This window comes from Microcaecilia unicolor, chromosome 10 (genome assembly GCF_901765095.1).
Source record: "Microcaecilia unicolor chromosome 10, aMicUni1.1, whole genome shotgun sequence".
Lineage (NCBI taxonomy): Eukaryota > Metazoa > Chordata > Amphibia > Gymnophiona > Siphonopidae > Microcaecilia > Microcaecilia unicolor.
The window spans coordinates 145,459,110-145,478,572 of record NC_044040.1 but is presented as its reverse complement, the minus strand read 5'-3'; the positions used below and the strand labels follow the sequence as shown (position 1 = coordinate 145,478,572).

General features: G+C 45.9%; 1 protein-coding gene and 1 non-coding gene across 2 annotated transcripts in view; both read right to left on the bottom strand.

The window, feature by feature from the left end:
* ATG16L1 (autophagy related 16 like 1) overlaps window positions 1–19,463 on the bottom strand; it is a 303,900-nt gene that overhangs the window by 50,094 nt on the left and 234,343 nt on the right. Inside the window, 2 exon segments of the mRNA XM_030217204.1 lie at window positions 3,751–3,900; window positions 11,629–11,734. Coding sequence (XP_030073064.1) covers window positions 3,751–3,900; window positions 11,629–11,734 — 256 coding nt within the window.
* LOC115479378 lies at window positions 11,239–11,508 on the bottom strand. Its single transcript, XR_003943677.1, has one exon.

Genomic DNA, 19,463 nt, shown 5'->3' with positions numbered 1-19,463 from the left:
ACTAGAGCCCCTGCGCTGTCCTTCCCAAGCAGTGGGCTCCCCAGCCCATCAAACAGGCGTCTGGCGTGACGACAATCCACTCTGGGGTCACCAGAGGCAATCCTGCAGACAACTTGTCTGTCTGCGTCCACCAGCTCAGCGCCTTGCGCACTGCTGGGTCCACGGGAAGGCGCACAGCATAATCCTCCGACATCGGAGTCCAGCGCAGCAGCAGAGATAGCTGTAGTGGTCTCATATGAGCCCTGGCCCAGGGCACTACTTCCATCATGGCCGTCATAGAGCCCAACAGCTGCACGTAGTCCCAAGCCCGAATAGGAGAGGCTACTAGGAACTAGTCCACCTGAGCCTGAAGCTTGACAATCCGATTGTCTGGCAGGAACACTCTGCCCACTTGGGTGTCGAATCGAACTCCCAGATACACCAGGGACTGAGTCGGGCGCAGCTGGCTCTTCTTCCAGTTGATGATCCATCCCAGGGAGCTCAAAAGAGCAATTACCCGGTCCATAGCTTTGCCGCACTCTGCATAAGAGGGGGCTCGGATCAACCAGTCGTCCAGATAAGGATGGACTTGTACTCCTTCCTTTAGCAGGAAGGCCGCTATGACCCCCATTACATTGGAAAAGGTCCGCGGAGCAGTAGCCAACCCGAAAGGGAGGGCTCTGAACTGGAAGTGTCGTCTCAGGACTGTAAAACGCAGAAAGCGTTGGAGAGGAGGCCAGATGGGAATATGCAGGTACGCTTCCTTGATGTCCAAGGAAGCCAAGAACTCTCCTGCCTTCACTGCCGCTATAACAGAGCGGAGAGTCTCCATGCGAAAGTGCCTCACTTTCCAGGCCCGATTGACCCCTTTGAGGTCGAGGATAGGCCGGACAGAACCTCCTTTCTTTGGAACCACAAAGTAAATGGAGTAACGTCCCTTGCCAATCTGATTTTTTGGCACCGGAACGACCGCACCCAGGCGGATCAGGTTGTCCAAGGTCTGCTGCACTACCACAGCTTGACCGGAGACTTGCAGGGAGAGAGTACAAACCCGTCTCTTAAGGGTTGGCAGAACTCTAGCTTGTAGCCGTCTCTGATGACTTCCAGCACCCACGCGTCTGAAGTTATAGTGGTCCACTTGCCCAGAAACGAGGACAGCCGTCCTCCAATCTGCACTGGGGCGTGGACCAAGGCCCCGTCATTGGGTACGAGACCCTGGGGGAGGACCGGAGGGAGCACCTCCGGGACGGCGGTCTCTGCGAAAGGAATGCTGCTTGGGGGAGAAATTCCTCTTGAAGGAAGAGGGGGCAGAGGAACCCGACTTGCCCGGGCGGTACCGATGGGCTTCCTGCAACCGTCCTCTGGAGGTATCGGGACGAGTACTAACCCGAGCCCTGACCTCTGGTAATTTCTTGCCCTTAGACGTGCCGAGATCGGTCACGATTTTGTCCAGCTCGACCCCAAAGAACAGCTTGCCTTTAAAAGGCAATCTAGCCAGGCGGGATTTAGAGGCGTGGTCAGCAGACCAATGTTTCAGCCAAAGCCACCGCCGTGCAGAGACTGTCTGAGCCATGCCTTTAGCTGAGGCTCTCCAGACATCATACAGCAAGTCTGCCAAATAGGCTAAGCCCGATTCCAGGGCCGGCCAATCAGCCCTCAAGGAAAGATCCGAGGGGGAAGCCCGCTGCACCATAGTCCGGCACGCCCTGGCCACATAGGAGCCGCAAACTGAGGCCTGCAAACTTAAAGCAGCTGCCTCAAAGGACGACCTTAAGGCCGCCTCCAATCTTCTGTCTTGGGCGTCCTTTAGGGCCGTGCCACCTTCCACCGGCAACGCCGTTTTCTTAGTCACCGCAGTGATTAAAGAATCCACGGTAGGCCACAGATAGGCCTCACGTTCACTCACAGCCAAAGGATAGAGGCGGGACATAGCCCTAGCCACTTTAAGGCTCGTTTCCGGGACATCCCATTGAGCCGCAATTAAGGTGTGCATGGCATCATGCACGTGGAAGGTTCTAGGCGGGCGCTTCGTCCCCAGCATAATGGCAGAGCCAACAGGGGCTGAGGGAGAGACGTCCTCCGGAGAGGAAATCTTCAAAGTGTCCATGGCCTGTAACAACAGGTTGGGCAAATCCTCTGGGCTAAAAAGCCGCGCTGCAGAGGGGTCATCCGCTCCAGCCGAGCGGGGATCTATCTCCTCCAAGGAATCCGCAAAGGATCGTTGGGAGACCTCAGACACGCTGCCCTCATCTACATCGGAGGAGACAAAAGTCCTCCAAGGCCTGGAAATCAACCCGAGGGCGTTTACCTCTGGGAACCTCAACCTCTTTATCAGAAGAGGGAGCAGGGGCAGCGTTTTGCATGAGGAAAGCCTGATGCAGCAGCAAAACAAACTCAGGGGAGAAACCCCCCAGACTGTGCACTTCCGCAGCCTGGGCAACAGCCCTAGACGCACTCTCAACCGGCGCTCGCAATAGCGGGGGAGAGACATGCTGCGCATCCAAAATGGCGTCCGGCGCGAAACTCCGTGAAGGAGCCGCGCGGGAAGAACGGCGCTTAACTTTAGCCGCTTTTGTGCCGTCGCCCAAATTAAGGGCGTTCATGGCATTAATGTCTCCAACCTCAAGGGCGGCCCCGAAGAAGCCGTCCGAGCCGCGTGGCCGGCCAAGATGGCGGAGGCGAGGAGCGGGGGATGGGCGTTTATGGCGGGAAAAAACCGCCACGCCGGAGGAACGACCGGGACATTCATCGGTCACTAAACTATCACCCATCAAGGGCGAATCAGGTTGTAAAATTCCCGCATCCCCTCTAGAAGCGCTCCAGCGATCCGGGGAGCGACCCTTTGCGCCCTCGCCCTCCGACGCCATTGCCACGAGGAGAAGAATCGGGGAACCCCCTGCCCGCTATAAAAAGGTAAAACTACCTGCTTGCCGCTCCGAGCTGTAACGAACTGGTGTCCCAGTGAGTAGCTGCAATGAACGTTTAAAGAAACGTCGAATTAAACGCCTTTAAAGACGTTTAAAAATATATATATATTTTTTTTTTTTTTTTTAACGGAGCCAGCGGGAGGGGGGAGAAAAGGAGGGACCTGGCACCACCAGGTTTGCACTTGCTCAAAAGAGCCCTCAACCCCAGGCCTCAACAAAACCTAAGGATTAGGCTTGGAGGCCTAGCCAGAGCTGCTGCTGTGTGTGACCACCACCTGCTGAGATAGAGAACATACCGAGGAGTTTCCGGCAGCACATGACCACATATAGGGAGGCAAAAGTTTGCTCTCTATCTCCACCTGCTGGTAGATGGACACAACCCACCAGTCTATGGATTGATCAGCTTGATGATATGGAAGGGATCAAATACTTATTTCCACCACTGTATGTACAGGAGCCCTGGGGAGAAACCAGGGAGGAGCCCCGAAAGCTGGTCTTCAAGCCTGTGTCTCTCTTCAGCTTAAGGCAGGCTTGGGACTCCCTATGGTATGGGGGCCTAGGAAAACTGCCCTCTTTGCCACCCCCTAACATTGGCCCTGACCATGTATGACATTTTAGAAATGGTGGTGCACATAATCTAAACATTCTCACAATACACAAAAGGAAAAACTACACTGGGTGATAAGAATGCTATTTGTACAGGAAAAAATGCATGGCCCAGTACTTCTCTCCAACAACCCAGAGTGATATAGGAACCAACTTTCCTGCTCCTTGTCATACTAAAGGTGTTTGCTCAACATTTGGGGTGCACAAGCATCCACAGTGCTGGCATCCATGTACTCACTTGAATGTTTGTCTAACTGCAGTGACACGAAGATCAATAATACATAATGAGTCATCTCGAGCGCAGCTTAAAAGCTCTGTTCTTTCTGGATTCAGATCCAGGGCTGTGATCCGTCCTTGTAATTCAAATTCTTGCACTATACACTGTGTCCTGGAACATGGTACAATTTTAGTTCAATAAAAAATTTCCAAGGTCTAACTATAACAAATCACAATCAATGTGTCTAAAGTAAAAATATCAAAACATCCAATTTTAGTTTTCAATTACGAAAGGCAGTGCGCAGTGGCACCGCCCCTCCCCGAGTACATATACAACATCCATTCTGCAACTTAAATTTATTTTGAGGCAGCATAACAATGAAACCTTGTTTCTTGTGCAGTATTATTTTCTAATTAGTGATTTACATTTACTACCACATAAGCAGAACCTGCCAATTCTAAATTAAAACTGAACCTCTGACACAATTTTAATTGAAACTGAACATGTGTAAATTGTCCTCCATTTTGTTTTTTTGAATAGGATGTAATTTTTTAGTTTTAAATATTGAAATAATGCAGATTTAAGTTTTATCTATATTTTAAAAGGGGTAGATATGAGTTTGGAGTAACAAAATTTAGAGAGGCAGATGAACCGCATAGACAAGAGGTTCTTAAACCAGTCCTTGGAGCACACCTAGTCAGTCAGGTTTTCAGGATATCCACAATGAATATGCATGAAAGAGATTTACATCAAATGGAAGTAGTGCACACAAAGTTTTCTCGTGCATATTCATTGTGGATATCCTGAAAACCTGACTGGCTAGGTATGTCCCATGAGAGCCCTTGTTATAAGCAATTTACTGAGGCATGAGCTTTTGAGGACCAGAATATACTTTGTCAGATGCATCAGATGAAGTGGACTCTGGTCCTCAAAAGCTCATGTCTCAATAAATTGGTTAGTTTATAAAGGTGCCACCTCAATTTTGTTAGCTTGAGATACTTTTTCCCCAGTCATACAAATATATTACACTACCAAACACATTAGTGAAAAATACTGAAGTGGAACAGTAGACCTAAATCACAAAGTTCAAAATTCACTACTAAAAATAACCTCTCCAAAGATGAAATTACTGCCCAACTGCTAATTGCACAATTAAGTCTATGAAGAGTGAAAATTAGATCTTACCTAATTTTCTTTCCTTGAGTACCTCCAGACCAGTCCAGGCACTTGGGCTTATGCTCTCCTGCCAACAGGCAGAGACTGAGAACTAATCCATTTTATATCATCATCCTTTTTTTTTTTTTTTTTTTTATTTATTTATAACCATTTAAATTTTTACAAGCGATAAAACAACTTGCTGGAAATACAGAGAAAGTAATATTTAGGAATTATTTCAGTCAGGTAATTCTATTCTCTTCCTTAGACAACTAAATAGGAAGAGTGAAACAAGATAAGGAGATCAAATTAAACAGTAAACAGAGTAAGATGTGTCATCATCCTTTAAGAATCATATGCAGCAATGATCACTAAGGGAGTGAAAGTGCAAGCCCTGTGCCAGAACTCTAGCTCCAAAGGCCCCATCATCGCTAGCCTGGATATTTAACCTATAATGTTGGACAAAGAATGCAATGATGCAAATGCTGCTACTTTATAAATCTCACAGGTTGAAATTATGGAATGTTCAGCCCACGATGCAGACTGAACATGAGCTTTAAGAACCTCTAGTACTGAATGATCTCCGAGAATAAACACAGACGTTATTCTCTTAAGCCTCTCTTTTATGAGCTCCTCCAAAAAGCACAAACAACATATCTTATTTTCTGAACGCCTCTGTCATTTTGATGTAGGTATGCAACGCTCATTTGATGTCTAACCTATGAAGATGAAGCATTTTTCTCCTCTTGACATCTTGAAAAAAAAAAAAAAAAGTAGAGAAATGGACTAATAGAACCAATAAGGTGAAACCCACTTTAGGGAGAAAGGATGGAACTAAAAACCAAGAAAGGTTCACAACAGAACCAGGCAGTAGTACCGAAATTCTCCTTGCCAATCCGATGGCTGCATAAAAATATTTTAAGAGTAATATCCTTCAAAAGGACTGGACTTCTCAAAGGGTGTCTGGACCAAGGCCAACAAAGCTAATTTCGATCTCAAGAAGGGCCAACCAGACAATGGGGAAGGGTCAGAAGCTTTATACATCTTAAAAAAATATTTCGGCATATCTTGATGAGAAGTCAACGACTTACCTTTAATGAGATATCCAAAACTGGATAAGGCAGCAATCTGGATAAGGCTGCCAAATCATTTTCCACACCATTGTGCAAGAACTCCAAAGTCTCAGAAATTAAAGCACAAAGGTAAAATAAGTTTTAAAAAAATTCAGATATGCTAACGAAGAGGAGGATTTTCTAGAATGCAACAATGCAGATATAACCCTACTCGAGTACCCTCTCTTTAGCAAACTTGTCCTCTCAAACTGTAATAAAAAAAAAAACAAGCCACATCCTGCATGCTGACCAAACCCTGAACTAGAAGCTGCTGTCTGTCTGCCAGTATCAGGGAATCCCCACCACTATCTGTATTAGATTGCTGTACCATGGCGTTCTTGGCCAATCCAGGACTATCAGGACTATTAAACCACAGTCTCTCTGAATCTTTTCAATTACTCTGCCTATCAAAAGTCAAGGAGACCTGAATTTAGCCAAGGTTGAACTAGGGAGTCTATTCCTGCTGATTGTGTGTCACTCATTCAAATGAAAAAGGTGGGAACTTTTGCGTTCTGAGCTATCACCATCAAATCTAAAAGATAGGAAAATCCCAACACTTAACTACTGCTGTGAATGCTTCCTCTGCTAGGCTTCATTCTCCTGGATCTACCATATTTCTGCCCAGGTCATCAAAATTAGTATTTCTTCCAATACTTAAAGATTTTTTGTTCCTTCTTGTTTGTTGACACACTCTACTGCTGTAACACTGTCTGACAGAATTCATATCACTTTGTTCTAAATTAGTGATTGAAACTCAGAGCTAAACAAATTGCACAAGTTTCCAAACCATTGGCTGATCCCTGCACTTTTTTTTTTTAGATATATTAGAAGCAAGAAGCCGGTAAAAGAATCAACTGAACCACTAGATGACCAAGGGGTAAAACGGGCACTCAGGGAAGACAAGGCCATAGCAGAGAGATTCTTTGCTCTAGTTTTCACCGAGGAAGATGTGGGAGAGATACTAGTGCCAGAAATGGTATTTAATGCAGATGAGTCTGAAAAAAGTCTCTGTAAATCTGGAAGGTATAATGGAGCAATTTGGCAAATTGAAGAGTAGCAAATCACCTGGACCAGATGGTATACATCCCAGAGTGTTGATAGAACAGAAAAATGAATTTGCTACTGTTAGTAATATGGAATTTATCTTTAAAATCAAGCATAGTACTGCAAGATTGTAGGAAAATCAAACATAGTACTGGAAGATTGAGGGTGGCAATTTTTAAAAAGGGCTCCAGAGGTGATCCAGGAAATTATAGACCAGTAAACCTAATGTCGGTGATGGATAAAATGGAACAGACTATTATAAAGAACAAAAATTACAGCGTATATTCATACACACGGGTTATTCAAACAAAGCCCACATAGATTTAGTCAAGGGAAATCTTGCTGATCATGTGGATAAAGGCAAACTGGTAGATATTGTGCATCTGGATTTTAAAAAGGAATTTGACAAAGTATCTCATGAATGACTCCTGAGGAAATTAGAAAGTCATGGGATAGGAGACAATGTCCTATTACGGATTAAGAACTGGTTAAAAGATACAGAGAGTAGGGTTAAATCAAAGCTCGACAAACCCCAGGCACCAGGTGGTGCCTACGTTTTACCGGACCACAACAAGGCAGCAAGCAGCTAAATTCAAGCAGCGGCTCAGTTAGCTCTCTCTTACCCTCCAGCACTAAGCTCATGCAGCAAGAAGCAGAGGAAGTGAACCCCAGCACAGCGGGTCATTTCCTCCTGTGCCGGCTTAGATCCAACTGTTTATGTGAACCACAATCCCGTTGTGTCACCGCTCACTTCCTCCTTGCCGGGGGAGTTCAGTAGGGGAGGGGAATATTGAGCTAAGCCACTGCAGTGGCTGAAAATGAGAAGGAGCCAGAGAAAAGGTGAGTGCGCCGTGGGGAACTGGGGATGGAGGAGAGGTGTGAATCATGTGCTATGGGGGGATTGGGGGCAAACTAAGGAGGTGAATATGCTATGGGGGGATTGGGTGCAGAGTAAAGGCGTGAATGCCCCCATAAAGCTGAAGGTGTATCATGGAGACAGGGTGGGGGGAAGATATTGACAGCTTGGGGGGGGGGGGAAGAGGAGAAAGAATAAAAGGTTAGGGTATTGCATGCGGGAGAACATGTCAGGGGCAGATAGAATTATGGGTTACTTTGGGATTTAGAGGAACAGAACACTGCAGTTGGAGTGAGAAAGGAACTGAGGCTGGAGTTTGAGAAAGGAAAAAGGCAGGTGGAGGATGGGAAGGAGTGCAAGAGAGCAAGAAATGGGTGTCTGTGTGCTTTTGTGGGGGGGGGGGGGGGGGGGGGGGAGGGAGGTAGGAAGACGGTGATGGGTGAAGCCTTTGGGAGCAAGACCTAGATGTCCGTGCTGTGAAGGTGGGATAGGGAGAGCGCCTTCTAGAGTTTTCTCTCCTCATCTCCCAATGCCCTCTTCCCTAACTCCCACCAAGACCCCTGTTCTGCCCACCCTAAAGTATTTTCCCCCCTTCTCCTGTCCACCCCCAAGCCCCATGATAGACATACACCATCCACCTTTCTTCAACCACCCTGACCTATGATACACAGACACACCTCATCCACTTTTCTCCAGCATCCCTTGGCACAGACCACCCCATCCAACTTGTTGCAGCCCCCCCCACCCCCCCCCCCCCCCCCATGACATACACCACTCCATCCAGCTGTTTTCCAGGCACATCTTTCCCCCCCAGCTCCACTGCAAGGAGGAGCTACCAAGCAACACACCAGGCTGCTTCCTGTATCTCTGCCATCCCAGGCCTGACTGTTCTTTTGAGCCACATGGATCTGCTGGGCAAATGTGGCTCCTAAATTTTTGGACTGGCTCCTAGATCCTTAGAAACTTTGTGGAGCCATGGGTTAAATAGTTAATATTCACAACGCAGATGGGTAGAGAGAGTGGGGTTCCCTAGGGTCTATGCTGGGACTGCTGCTTTTTAATATATTTATAAATGATCTAGAGATGGGAACAACTAGTGGGGTAATAAAATTTGTTGATAACACAAAGTTACCGTATTTTTCGGACTATAAGACGCACTTTTTTCCCCCAAAATTTGGGAGGAAAATGGGGGGTGCGTCTTATAGTCCGAAGGTAGCGAGTTTTGGATCACCGTCCCCTACTTACGCGATGCCATGTTCCCTGGTGGTCTAGTGACGTCGGGGCAGGAAAGAGCCCCCTCTTTCCTGCCCATCGCGCTGCTCTCCGTGCTCCTGACTGCTTCCTGACGGTCTCGGCGAGATTCAAAATGGCCGCCGGGGGCAGGAAAGAGGGGGCTCTTTCCTGCCCCGACGTCACTAGACCACCAGGGAACATGGCATCGCGTAAGTAGGGGACGGCGATCCAAAACTCGGACAAGACGCACCGGAGCACCTAGGTTTTAGAGGAGGGAAAAAGGAAAATTTTTTTTTCCTATTTCCCTCCTCTAAAACCTAGGTGCGTCTTATAGTCTGAAAAATACGGTAATCAAAGCTGTTAAACTGAAAGAGGATTGTGAAAAATTGTAAAGGGACTTTGGGAGACTGGGTAACCAAATGGCAGATGATGTTTAATGTGAGCAAGTACAAAGTGAGGCATGTGGGAAAGAGGAACCCAAACTATAGTTAATTGATGCAAGGTTCCACATTATGAGTCACTGTCCAGGAAAAGGACTGAGGTGTTATCGTTGATGATACACTGAAACTCAATGCTCAGTGTGAAGCGGCAGCTAAGAAAGCAAATAGAATGTTATGAATTAATAGGAAAGGAATGGAAAATAAAAATGAGAATGTTATGCCTTTGTGTTGTTCCATAGTGCGACCACACCTCAAATATTGTGTGCAATTCTTGTCACTGCATCTCAAAAAAAGATATAGAAGAATTAGAAAAGATACAGAGAAGGGTGACAAAAATGATAAAGGGGATGGGACGACTTCCCTATGAGGAAAGGCTAAAGCGGCTAGGGCTCTTCAGCTTGGAGAAGAGATAGCTGAGGGCAGATAAGATAGAGGTCTACAAAATACTGAGTAGAGTGGAATGGGTAGATGTGAATCGCTAATTTACTCTTGCCAGAAATGCTAGCACTAGTGGGCATGCAATGAAGCTACTAAGTAGTAAATTTAAAACAAGCTGGAGAAAATATTTCTTCACTCAATGTGTAATTAAACTCAAATTTATTGCCAGTGAATGTGATAAGAAAGTTACCATATCAGGGTTTAAAAAAGGTTTGGATAATTTCCTAAAAGTCCACAAGTCATTAAGTGGACTTAAGATAAGCAGCATAAAATCTGTTTTACTGTTGTGGGATCTTTCCAGGGTACCTGTGACCTGGATTGGCCACTGTTGGAAACAGGATACTGGGCTTGATGGATGATCAGTCTGTCTCATTATGGCATTGCTTATGTGTTTTTGTTTTATGTATGTTAATTCCTACCAGGCCAGAGGCTGCATGGGACATCTACCACCTGCTGAGGACTGAGAAATACTGACTGACAAGGAGTTGCACAGGGTTCTTAAGTTATGACATCACAGTTCAGTAGCTTTCAGTCTCCACTTACTGGCAGAACTGCACAAATTCAAGTGTCTGGATTGGTCTGGTGGGACAATAAGGAACATTCACCATCTTAAGAGAAAAAGAAATCAACATATAAGACAGCAATAAACACACAATCAAAAACAAATCGGTCAATAGCAATACATACAATCTACTCAAAATCTAATCTACCTAATAAAAGCTCTCTCAAATAGAAATGAATTCACTTTTTCCTAAAATCCAGTAGATCAGTCAGCAGCCAGATCGCCGAAGAAATTCCATAATCCCAGTCCTGCAAATGAAAATGCACGGTTATGTGTTCCAGCATTATGTGCTAGCCTTAGTGAAGGGATTTGTAGTAGAGAGTAAAGAGTCCTCTTAAGCTAAAACACCAAGATAGATCTCAAAAGATAACAGCATAAATCATTTATAATGAAAATGTGGGGCAAAAACAACTTTTGGAAGGACCTCTTGATGTCCTGTCAAAGGTTATCCATTTAGGAGGAGGGGGAGGTTGGAGACAAATTTATGCAGATATTCAATGTTATCCCTTTAAGCAGGAATGCACAAATAGGTATCCATATTTAGCAGTCTGCCTTAAAAGCATACCTGAAATTTTCTGCTTATCTTTATGCTATGGCCACCCCGCTGGATACTGACATCCAGTGTGAATCTGATGAAGTCAGGGAGCTCATAGAGAATTATCTAACAGAGGTCTCAGCTTGAAAACTTGTGATCATGCACTATGGATTAAACTGCCTAAGCATCCAAGTCCTCCTTAATTAGCTTTTTTCGGATGCTCATCGTGGTCATGACTCCTCATTACTTTGGGCGACATGAACTGAAAGGCATCACAATTTGTCAGCAGTTTCTCAGGTCTTTCACAACACAACTAGGGCATGACAGAATGAAAGAGACTGCTGGGAGTAGGGATGCGGCAGGATCCTTTGTGCAGTCATACCTTTTACTATTCTTCATTGACCTCGTGGTTCAGTGAGACTTACGTGAACCAAAATCAAGCAGTAGAAAAGAATAGAGGCTAAGTCTACAAAATACTTGAATGTACTCTTGAAGGACACTACAGAGAATAAAAGCATAGTTACCTTATATCCCAGAAACGAATTTTCTTATCCAAGTGCCCACTCATCACACACTGCTCTGTACAAACAATGTCATTGCAACTGGATCCTGTAAACACAGTCTTTATACCTATATAAAAAGCAAAACATGTAATCAGCATATCTCTTCTCATACTAGCCAGAAGCTGTTTGCATAATGGGAGCATAAGCAGCAATACAATTTGCATGCTTCAGTTTAATCAATTTACTTATACACAATGGGTATTTGTCAGACAGCAGGATGATCAGACACTCAAAAGCGGGTTACATTATCCTATGCCACAAGCTCTTTCAGGCCCCGATGCTCAAAAGTCCAGCGCTGTTCTGAACAGCGCCATAAAAATACCGCTGGAACAGCACAGAACAACTCCCTAATGCTCAATACTAATGAGACGCAAATATAGGTGCGCTCATAGAGTTAAGCATTAGAGAGTTTGGCAGGAAGATTGTGTTGGCATATGCATAGAAGCGTTCCATGGTAAGACTGGCTCCTGCGCGCATGCGCCTGGTAAAACCCGAAAGTGAAGCAAACATTGATTCTGTTTTCTACGGCCTAAATATAAGCATTTTTAAATTTAGACACAGGAAACAGACGCCACCAATGTGTGCATTTCCTTGGGTCTCCTGTTTCTCACAAACAGCGCTTAAGGGTTTGCACGGGCTTCCTTCTGCTTCCAAAAGCAATCAAAACTGGCAGATTTTGCAAAAAGAATCATTGACAAGCATGAGAAATTCTCTCTTCCAACACCCTAACGCCTGCTCTAACCTGGTGTTATTTTTGCAGTGGTAAGGCAGTTTTGTTTTGGACACTCTTTCCTAAGCATTGGGAACACAAAATGACCTCATTTACATGAGCTTGCTACATTTGCATGTTATCTGCACTAGTGCCTGGCGCGCTTGTTTCCTGAGCTACACCCCTCTGCGCATATGCGGGCACTAGTACGACGCTAAGGGCATTTAGCAACCAGGTTTACTTTGGAGCATCGGGGCCTCAGAGCAAAGAAAAGCCTAACAGGCTTTTCTAAGCACACATGGACATCCCTAGCAATTGCTGCTACATGAGTTTCTTCAGTCTTATATACAAAACTGAAAAATCAACTCGAAAGGGAGGGTGTGTGGGGCCAACTATACTGCTGTCTATAGAGAACATCTATTACAAGTAGGCAAATTATTTTTAATCATCAACAAGCAGGATATCAGTCCCATGAAGTGAGATTCTCTAGCTAAGGCTTGCTTTCCAAAAAAGGGGACAGCCACCCAAACTACCAGGGACAGAATTTTCATATGAAAAACTGACTGTTTACTTTATATTTCTTTGGGGGAGGGGGAAAATGACATACCAAAATAATTAAATAGGACATGGAGGTTGAGAAGGATATAGATTTGGATTCTAACCCTTAAAAATATCTTGGTGGTCAAATTTAGTGCCGTGTCAGTAGTCTATGTGAAACTTGTGGACCAAAGTCTATGCCAAAGCTTTGCACGGGATCAACAAGTTGATCATAAGCGCTGTGGCTGCATCAATTTGACTATCCATCTGACATTTTAACTTTGATAACCCAAAAGCAGATGTAATCTGAAGTCTTAAAAACATACATACACACATTCTAAACTACAGCCAGGTTGACTCAGAGGTTTTCTCATGCACCTTTTATACTTCACTTCCAGTTAAAGGCTCATGGTGCCAGCCCTAGTAACAATTGATTTGCAACTACCTGGGAATTTCACACTCCAACATACTTATTCTAGTCTTTACAGTAAGTGCCTTTGGCCCGAGACCATTCATCAAGACTCCTTCTGTGACACTGCAATCATAGGCCTTGAATCTGGCCACTAAGTGTTAACCCTTTAACAATGACCATAACATCCTCCTGCTTAGAGGTTGTGAATCACTCCACAGCATCTCCAGGCCATCTGGGGAGTGGAAGATCTGACACAGGGATTGAACAGAGATCTTCTGCATGGTAGAACACGGTACTTGCCCCTGAACTATTGGGATGACTTCTGGTCAACTTTCTAAGGTCCCGAATCCACTTCAGAAGGAAAACGAGGGCTTTTCTGCAATCCAAACTGTGCAAGGCTTATCACTTTTATGACAGTGTGGCCTAGAAAACATCTCAATAGAAGAAATTAGCTAAAGTTGGAAACCCAATACCACCTTAGGCAGAACACAGGATGAGTGCATAGCAGAACTATTATGATAAAAATTCTGTGCAAGATAGTGAACTCCAGGTCCTGGTGATTTAACAACTGCATACTGAAGTAATCACTGCCAAATATAACCTTTTAGGTTAGGAACTTGAGCCCATAAGAATTCACAGGCTAAAAAGGACTTTCATCAGCTATGTATGACGTGGATATCCAAGACATGGAAAATGGCCTGAAGATAGATATCAACTGAAGCAAGCCCTACATAAATTCAACTAGAAGCTGTACAGAAACAAGATACATTGCAACCACTAATAAACAATTTCAGAAGCCATGAGGGGCTGCAGAAAGGCCAAAGTGTAGAATGTGATACTGAAGATATTGCATAATCAAAGGTGGAGAAGCTTCCAAAATTTTTTTCCTGACAGGCACTGAAGGAGAGAAAACCAAGTTTGAATTGAACAAAAATTAAAATGTGATCACAGTTCCTGGTATGTTTGGAGTTCAAAGATTTTCACAACCAGAGGTATTTGAGTATGTATGCAGAAGACCTTTCTCCGTTGAAGAGAAGACATCTGATACTAGTTCGCCCTTGTCATACTCTCTTAAGCTGTACATTCTCCTTTTCAGAATGATTACAAACAGATCTCCCTAGCACTCCCTCATTCATGAAAAATCTCATATGTTATGATCTAATCAAGACACCACCTGTAGAAGTCTTCAATCCAATCCAGCTTGTCCACCAGAACATTATGTTTCTTCCTTTCAAAGCCAAATGTGAGATGGCCCAATTCTACAATCTTGCTGATTACTGACACAGAATGATCCAAGTCACCTCTACTTGTTCAGGTAAAACAATTGCCCATTTATTTTTACTTAATAGTTACTGCAGTTGTTTGTATATATATATTAAAAACAAACAAAACTATTACTTAACAGCATCATACGATCCATACCAAAGAGGAAGGAATATGCAATTCTTGGTGGGAGGAGAGGAAATCAAACCTTCAAAAGCCTAAAGAAAAAAATTGGAAGCTTACCCCTACATTAGGGGTGTTAGCTCACAGTATATCTTTCAGACAAGAAATAACATGTTTACATGGAAAGTTATGCCAGAAATGACCCCTATTCTCATGAACTTTATGTCTCAACAACAAAAACTAACTTTCCACATTTGGGAAGACTGATCTTATACTATAGGACCTGGATACCACAATGGTTTTTAAAAAAATGGCAGCGGAAAATACAGATCCTATCTGAATGTAAAACAAAAAAATAATGGGTAAATATTCAGCTGGCGGCAGTAAGCAATTTTTTAAAACACTGACTGCCATGGGCAGAATTAGCCCTGAATATTCAGTGCAGGGCCATGTCTGAGCACCGGTACTGAATATCCAGGCCTAATTTTTTTATATGCTAGCCACCACAGCTTATGCGGGTCCCCATATTATTCAAGCTGTACACATATAACACTGATATGGGCCCCAGCTGAATATCAGCCGGGACCTGCGCAAGAGATGCAAGTGCCTTCTGCCCTCCTGATTCATGTCCCTTCCCCCAGAACAAAAAAGCAGCCCACCTCAGATCCTCTCTCTCCCTCTCCCCAGAACAGAAAAGCAGCCCACCTCAGATTCTCTCTCTCTTCCTCTCCCCAGAACAAAAAGCAGACCCCCACCCAGCTCCACAGAACTCTCCCCCCCCCCCACTTCCGGGGCCTATTTAAAGTTCCTGGTGGTCCAGTGGAGGTGACAGGGTCAGGAGTGAACTCTTGCTCCCGCCCCTAGTGGTTGCCTCACAAAAATGGCTGCCAGTGACCTCGAGCAGCTGCCTTGTGGTACTTTCAGAATAGCATAAATTATCTGGAAGACTATACATGTAACTGAACACATAAGGACAAACAGGAGAGAGCAAAAATAAATAAATAAAAGAAGTACACTCGAAATACCAGAGCCAATTTAAGTTTATAAACCTCACCGTGTGGCTCAAACCATATTTCTCAGTCTCTCAATTTTACTATGCAAAAGAATATTTTTATTTCCTTGGCTTTCATTTAAGTTCAGCTGCTTAATATCTAATCCATTTTTAACTTCCAAATTGGAGTTGTTTCACCATGGAACTTTTAAATGGGACACAAAAAGTGTTAAATTGCATCAAAGAACTCTGAAGACCTGAAGTGGCATCTTGGAGATTCTCCAGTTTTATCAAAATATTTAGTTTAACCACTACCTCCAATTTAAGCACAAACATTAGGCAATACTAGACTGGCCTCTGTATGAGCCACATAATTACTGAAAACCATCTGCTTGCTTACTACCTGCTTGCTAAGGCTCACGATATCCACCAAAGCCTATACCATCTGCTTTTCTCCTTCCCTTTTCTTTCTGTGGTGGCTGCTACAGCCAGCAAATGGGCTTTGAAAATAAGCCAAACTTGTTCAAGCCTCAGCACTGATTCTGTCAGAGCAGCAGTTTTCCATCAAGCTAAGAAGTGCTCCAAGCAAACCTTGAACTTCCTCAAGAGCTGCTCCTCGAAGGCTGCCATCAACAAAAGGGGGGGGGGGGGGGGCATCACAGTTGGAGTGGCCACATCCTTTTGCATTACCAGAGGTTGGTTTTGGCTCTGTGGAGGTTGTCATACCACTTCCAATGTCCTGGAGGATGAGCGGGTCCTCTAGTTGGGAGTACTTTGAGGACACTGGTGTTCTCAATGTCTCAGTGTTCTTGGCATCATGCTCCAAAGGGGTCCAATGCTGGTGCACTCCAGCCTCCGCCTGACATCCAGCAACTTTGGGGCCCTTTTACCAAGCTGCGCATCAGGGCCCTTTTTACCGAAGCGGATAAAAGGACCCCAGGCACACATGGTCATGTGGTAAGAGAACTCTTACTGCATGGCCATGCGACAGGTAGCACTTAGTGCCACCCACTGAGGTGGCAATAAGGGCTTCTGCGTGGTGATGACCGGTTATTGCCGCGCAAGCCATTTTCAGGGGTTTTCTCCCTCCCCCGCCCCCCCGGAAATGGCATGCGTTTGAGGCAGGACTACTGCCAGCGGCCACATTGGGCCAGTGGTAGTCCTACATTGGGCTTACCACCACTCTGTAAAAGGGCCCCTCAGTCCCTTGGTGCCAAAGATGAGGATGAATCCTTTCTCTTCTTTGGGAGGGGATCAGAGGATGATAAACCTGACAAGCTCTACCGCCACTCGAAGTCAAGGGTGATCAACACACTCATGTCAATGTATCTCCAGTGTTGGATGCAGCTCCAGGTGCTATGGAGACCTACGCTTCCAATGCCAAAGTCGATGGACCAGACTTGTTGGAGCCAAATATTTTACCTCTGAAAATCTGTAAACACAGAAGACATTGAAAAGGATCATGATCAGGTCCCAGGCGTTACAGGAAAGAATTATGCACATCTATTATGGATATGGTCCTGCTGCACTAGAAACTTTTTCTTAAAGCCACTGGGAATTCCTCTGTGGGACATGTCCAGAAAAATAGCAGTAGTGAAATCAAACAATGAAATGATAAAAAGTAAACACCTGAAAAGCATAACCAAGGCAAACACCGAGGAAAACCAATTCCACATAGCACCAACAGAAGTTAACTAGAATACCAAAGAGCCTGGAATATCGCTCTCAGTTCCAAGCGATTGATGGACCATCTTGCATCCACGGTGGACCGCAGACCCTGAACATAGCGCCCCCGGCAATGAGCTCCCCAGCCCAAAAGGCTGGCATCCGTTATCACCAGACACCAAAAAGGAAGAGCCAGTGGCATCCCCTGACGCAGCATGCTGTCGGAAAGCCACCAATCCATACTGTGCTGGGCCGCAGGAAGCCACCTTAGTCTGCGTTGGTATTCCTGGGAAATCGGAGACCATTGCTGAAGCACATCAAGCACTCCTAAGGCCTCGTTGACTCTGCGTAAGTCGAGGGTAGGTCTGAACGACCCGCCTTTTCGAGGCACCACAAAATAGATGGAGTGGCGACCGAAGCCGCGTTCGGCGGGAAGAACCGGAACCACCGCTCCGAGCTTCAGCAACACCTGCAAGGTCTTGTTTACCGCCACCCGCTTGACGGCAGTGCTGCATCGGGACTCCAAAAACGTGTCTCTCACCGGGGCAGCGAATTCTAGTTGGTAACCTTCTCTGATCAGGTCCAGGACCCACTGATCCGAAGTAATCTTGGTCCATTCCTTGAGAAAGAGGGAGAGATGACCCCCTACTGCGGGAACCGGCGTCCCATCATTGTGGAGGACGCCCCTGAACTCCTGGACATTGCCCGGACGCCGCAGCACGTTTGTCTGAACGAAAGGAGTTCCTCTGCTGGAAACGGGTACGTTGACCAAACCCCGCAGAGCGCCTCGGGTGATACCTGCGAACTTCGCGAAAACGTGGCCTGGAAGAGGAGGGGAAAGAAGGACTCAGCCTATCCTCAAGCAACCGTTGGGGACTTAGAGTCCCATAGGTCCTTAACAATCTTCTCCAAATCCTCCCCAAATAAAAGAAGGCCCCGAAAGGGTAACCTCACCTGCCTTTGTTTAGAGGCCATGTCAGCCGCCCAGTGTCGGAGCCAAAGAAGGCGGCAGACAGCAACCGCCACAGACATCTGCTTAGACGAAGCTTTGACCAGATCATAAAGGGCATCAGCCAAAAAAGACAGGGCAGACTCCATACGTGGGCCGACCTCAGCAAGGGAACCCACTCCATCGGCGGGCTGCTCAACCGCCTGCAGCAACCAGGAAAGTCAGGCCCGGGCTGCATAGGAACTGCAAATAGCCGCCCTTAAGAAAAGGCCCGAGATTTTAAAGGACCGCTTCAGCGCGGATTCCAGCCGCCGGTCCTGCATATCTTTCAAAGCGACCCCTCCCTCCACCGGGAGACTAACGCATCCACTTTAGGCATCCCAAAGAGGGCCAACTGACTTTCACTCAAAGGGTAAAGGTGACACATAGCCCTGGCCACCTTCAAGGGACCATCAGGGTCAGACCATTGAGCTGAAATAAGCTCTTGGATGGAAGCATGCATGGGAAAAGCCCGAGAAGGCTTCTTAGTACTAGCCATCCTAGGATTAATAGAAGCTGCAGTGCCCTAGTCAGGCTCTTCAATACAAAGCGTCTGTAAGGCATCAGAAATGAGAGCTGGCAGCTCGTCACGGTGGAAAATCCGAACCGCTTTAGGGTCTTTCATCTCCTGTGGCAAGCAGTCACCCTCGTCCGGATCATCAGTCCGTGAGGGCCTGCCAGACCCCTCAGACTCCCCGAAACTAGACCACGGGGGAGAACAGAGTGAAGAGTCCCCCTCAGATGGGGTGTTCACTCGTCTACGCTTAGCGTTAGCCAAAAGCTCGGGGGAAGAAATAAAGTCTCCAGCAGATGCTGGGCTATCAAGAACTGGAGGCAACCCAGTCTGAAAGGAATTGTCAGGAGCCTCAGGCAGTGCTCTTTTTAACATAAAAGCCATATGCATCAGCAGCACAAATTCAAGGGAGAAAAACTCACCCTGTACATCCGCCCCCACATTGGGGGAAGCGGAGGTAATAGCTCCTCTAGAAACCTCGAAACGATGTGTCCCCCTGCCCTCAGACCCCTCCGCAACCGCGAGGGTCGAGTCACACTGCACCTCCAAGATGGGCCCGCTGCCAACTCCGGCGGGCGGGAAGAATTGCTACCC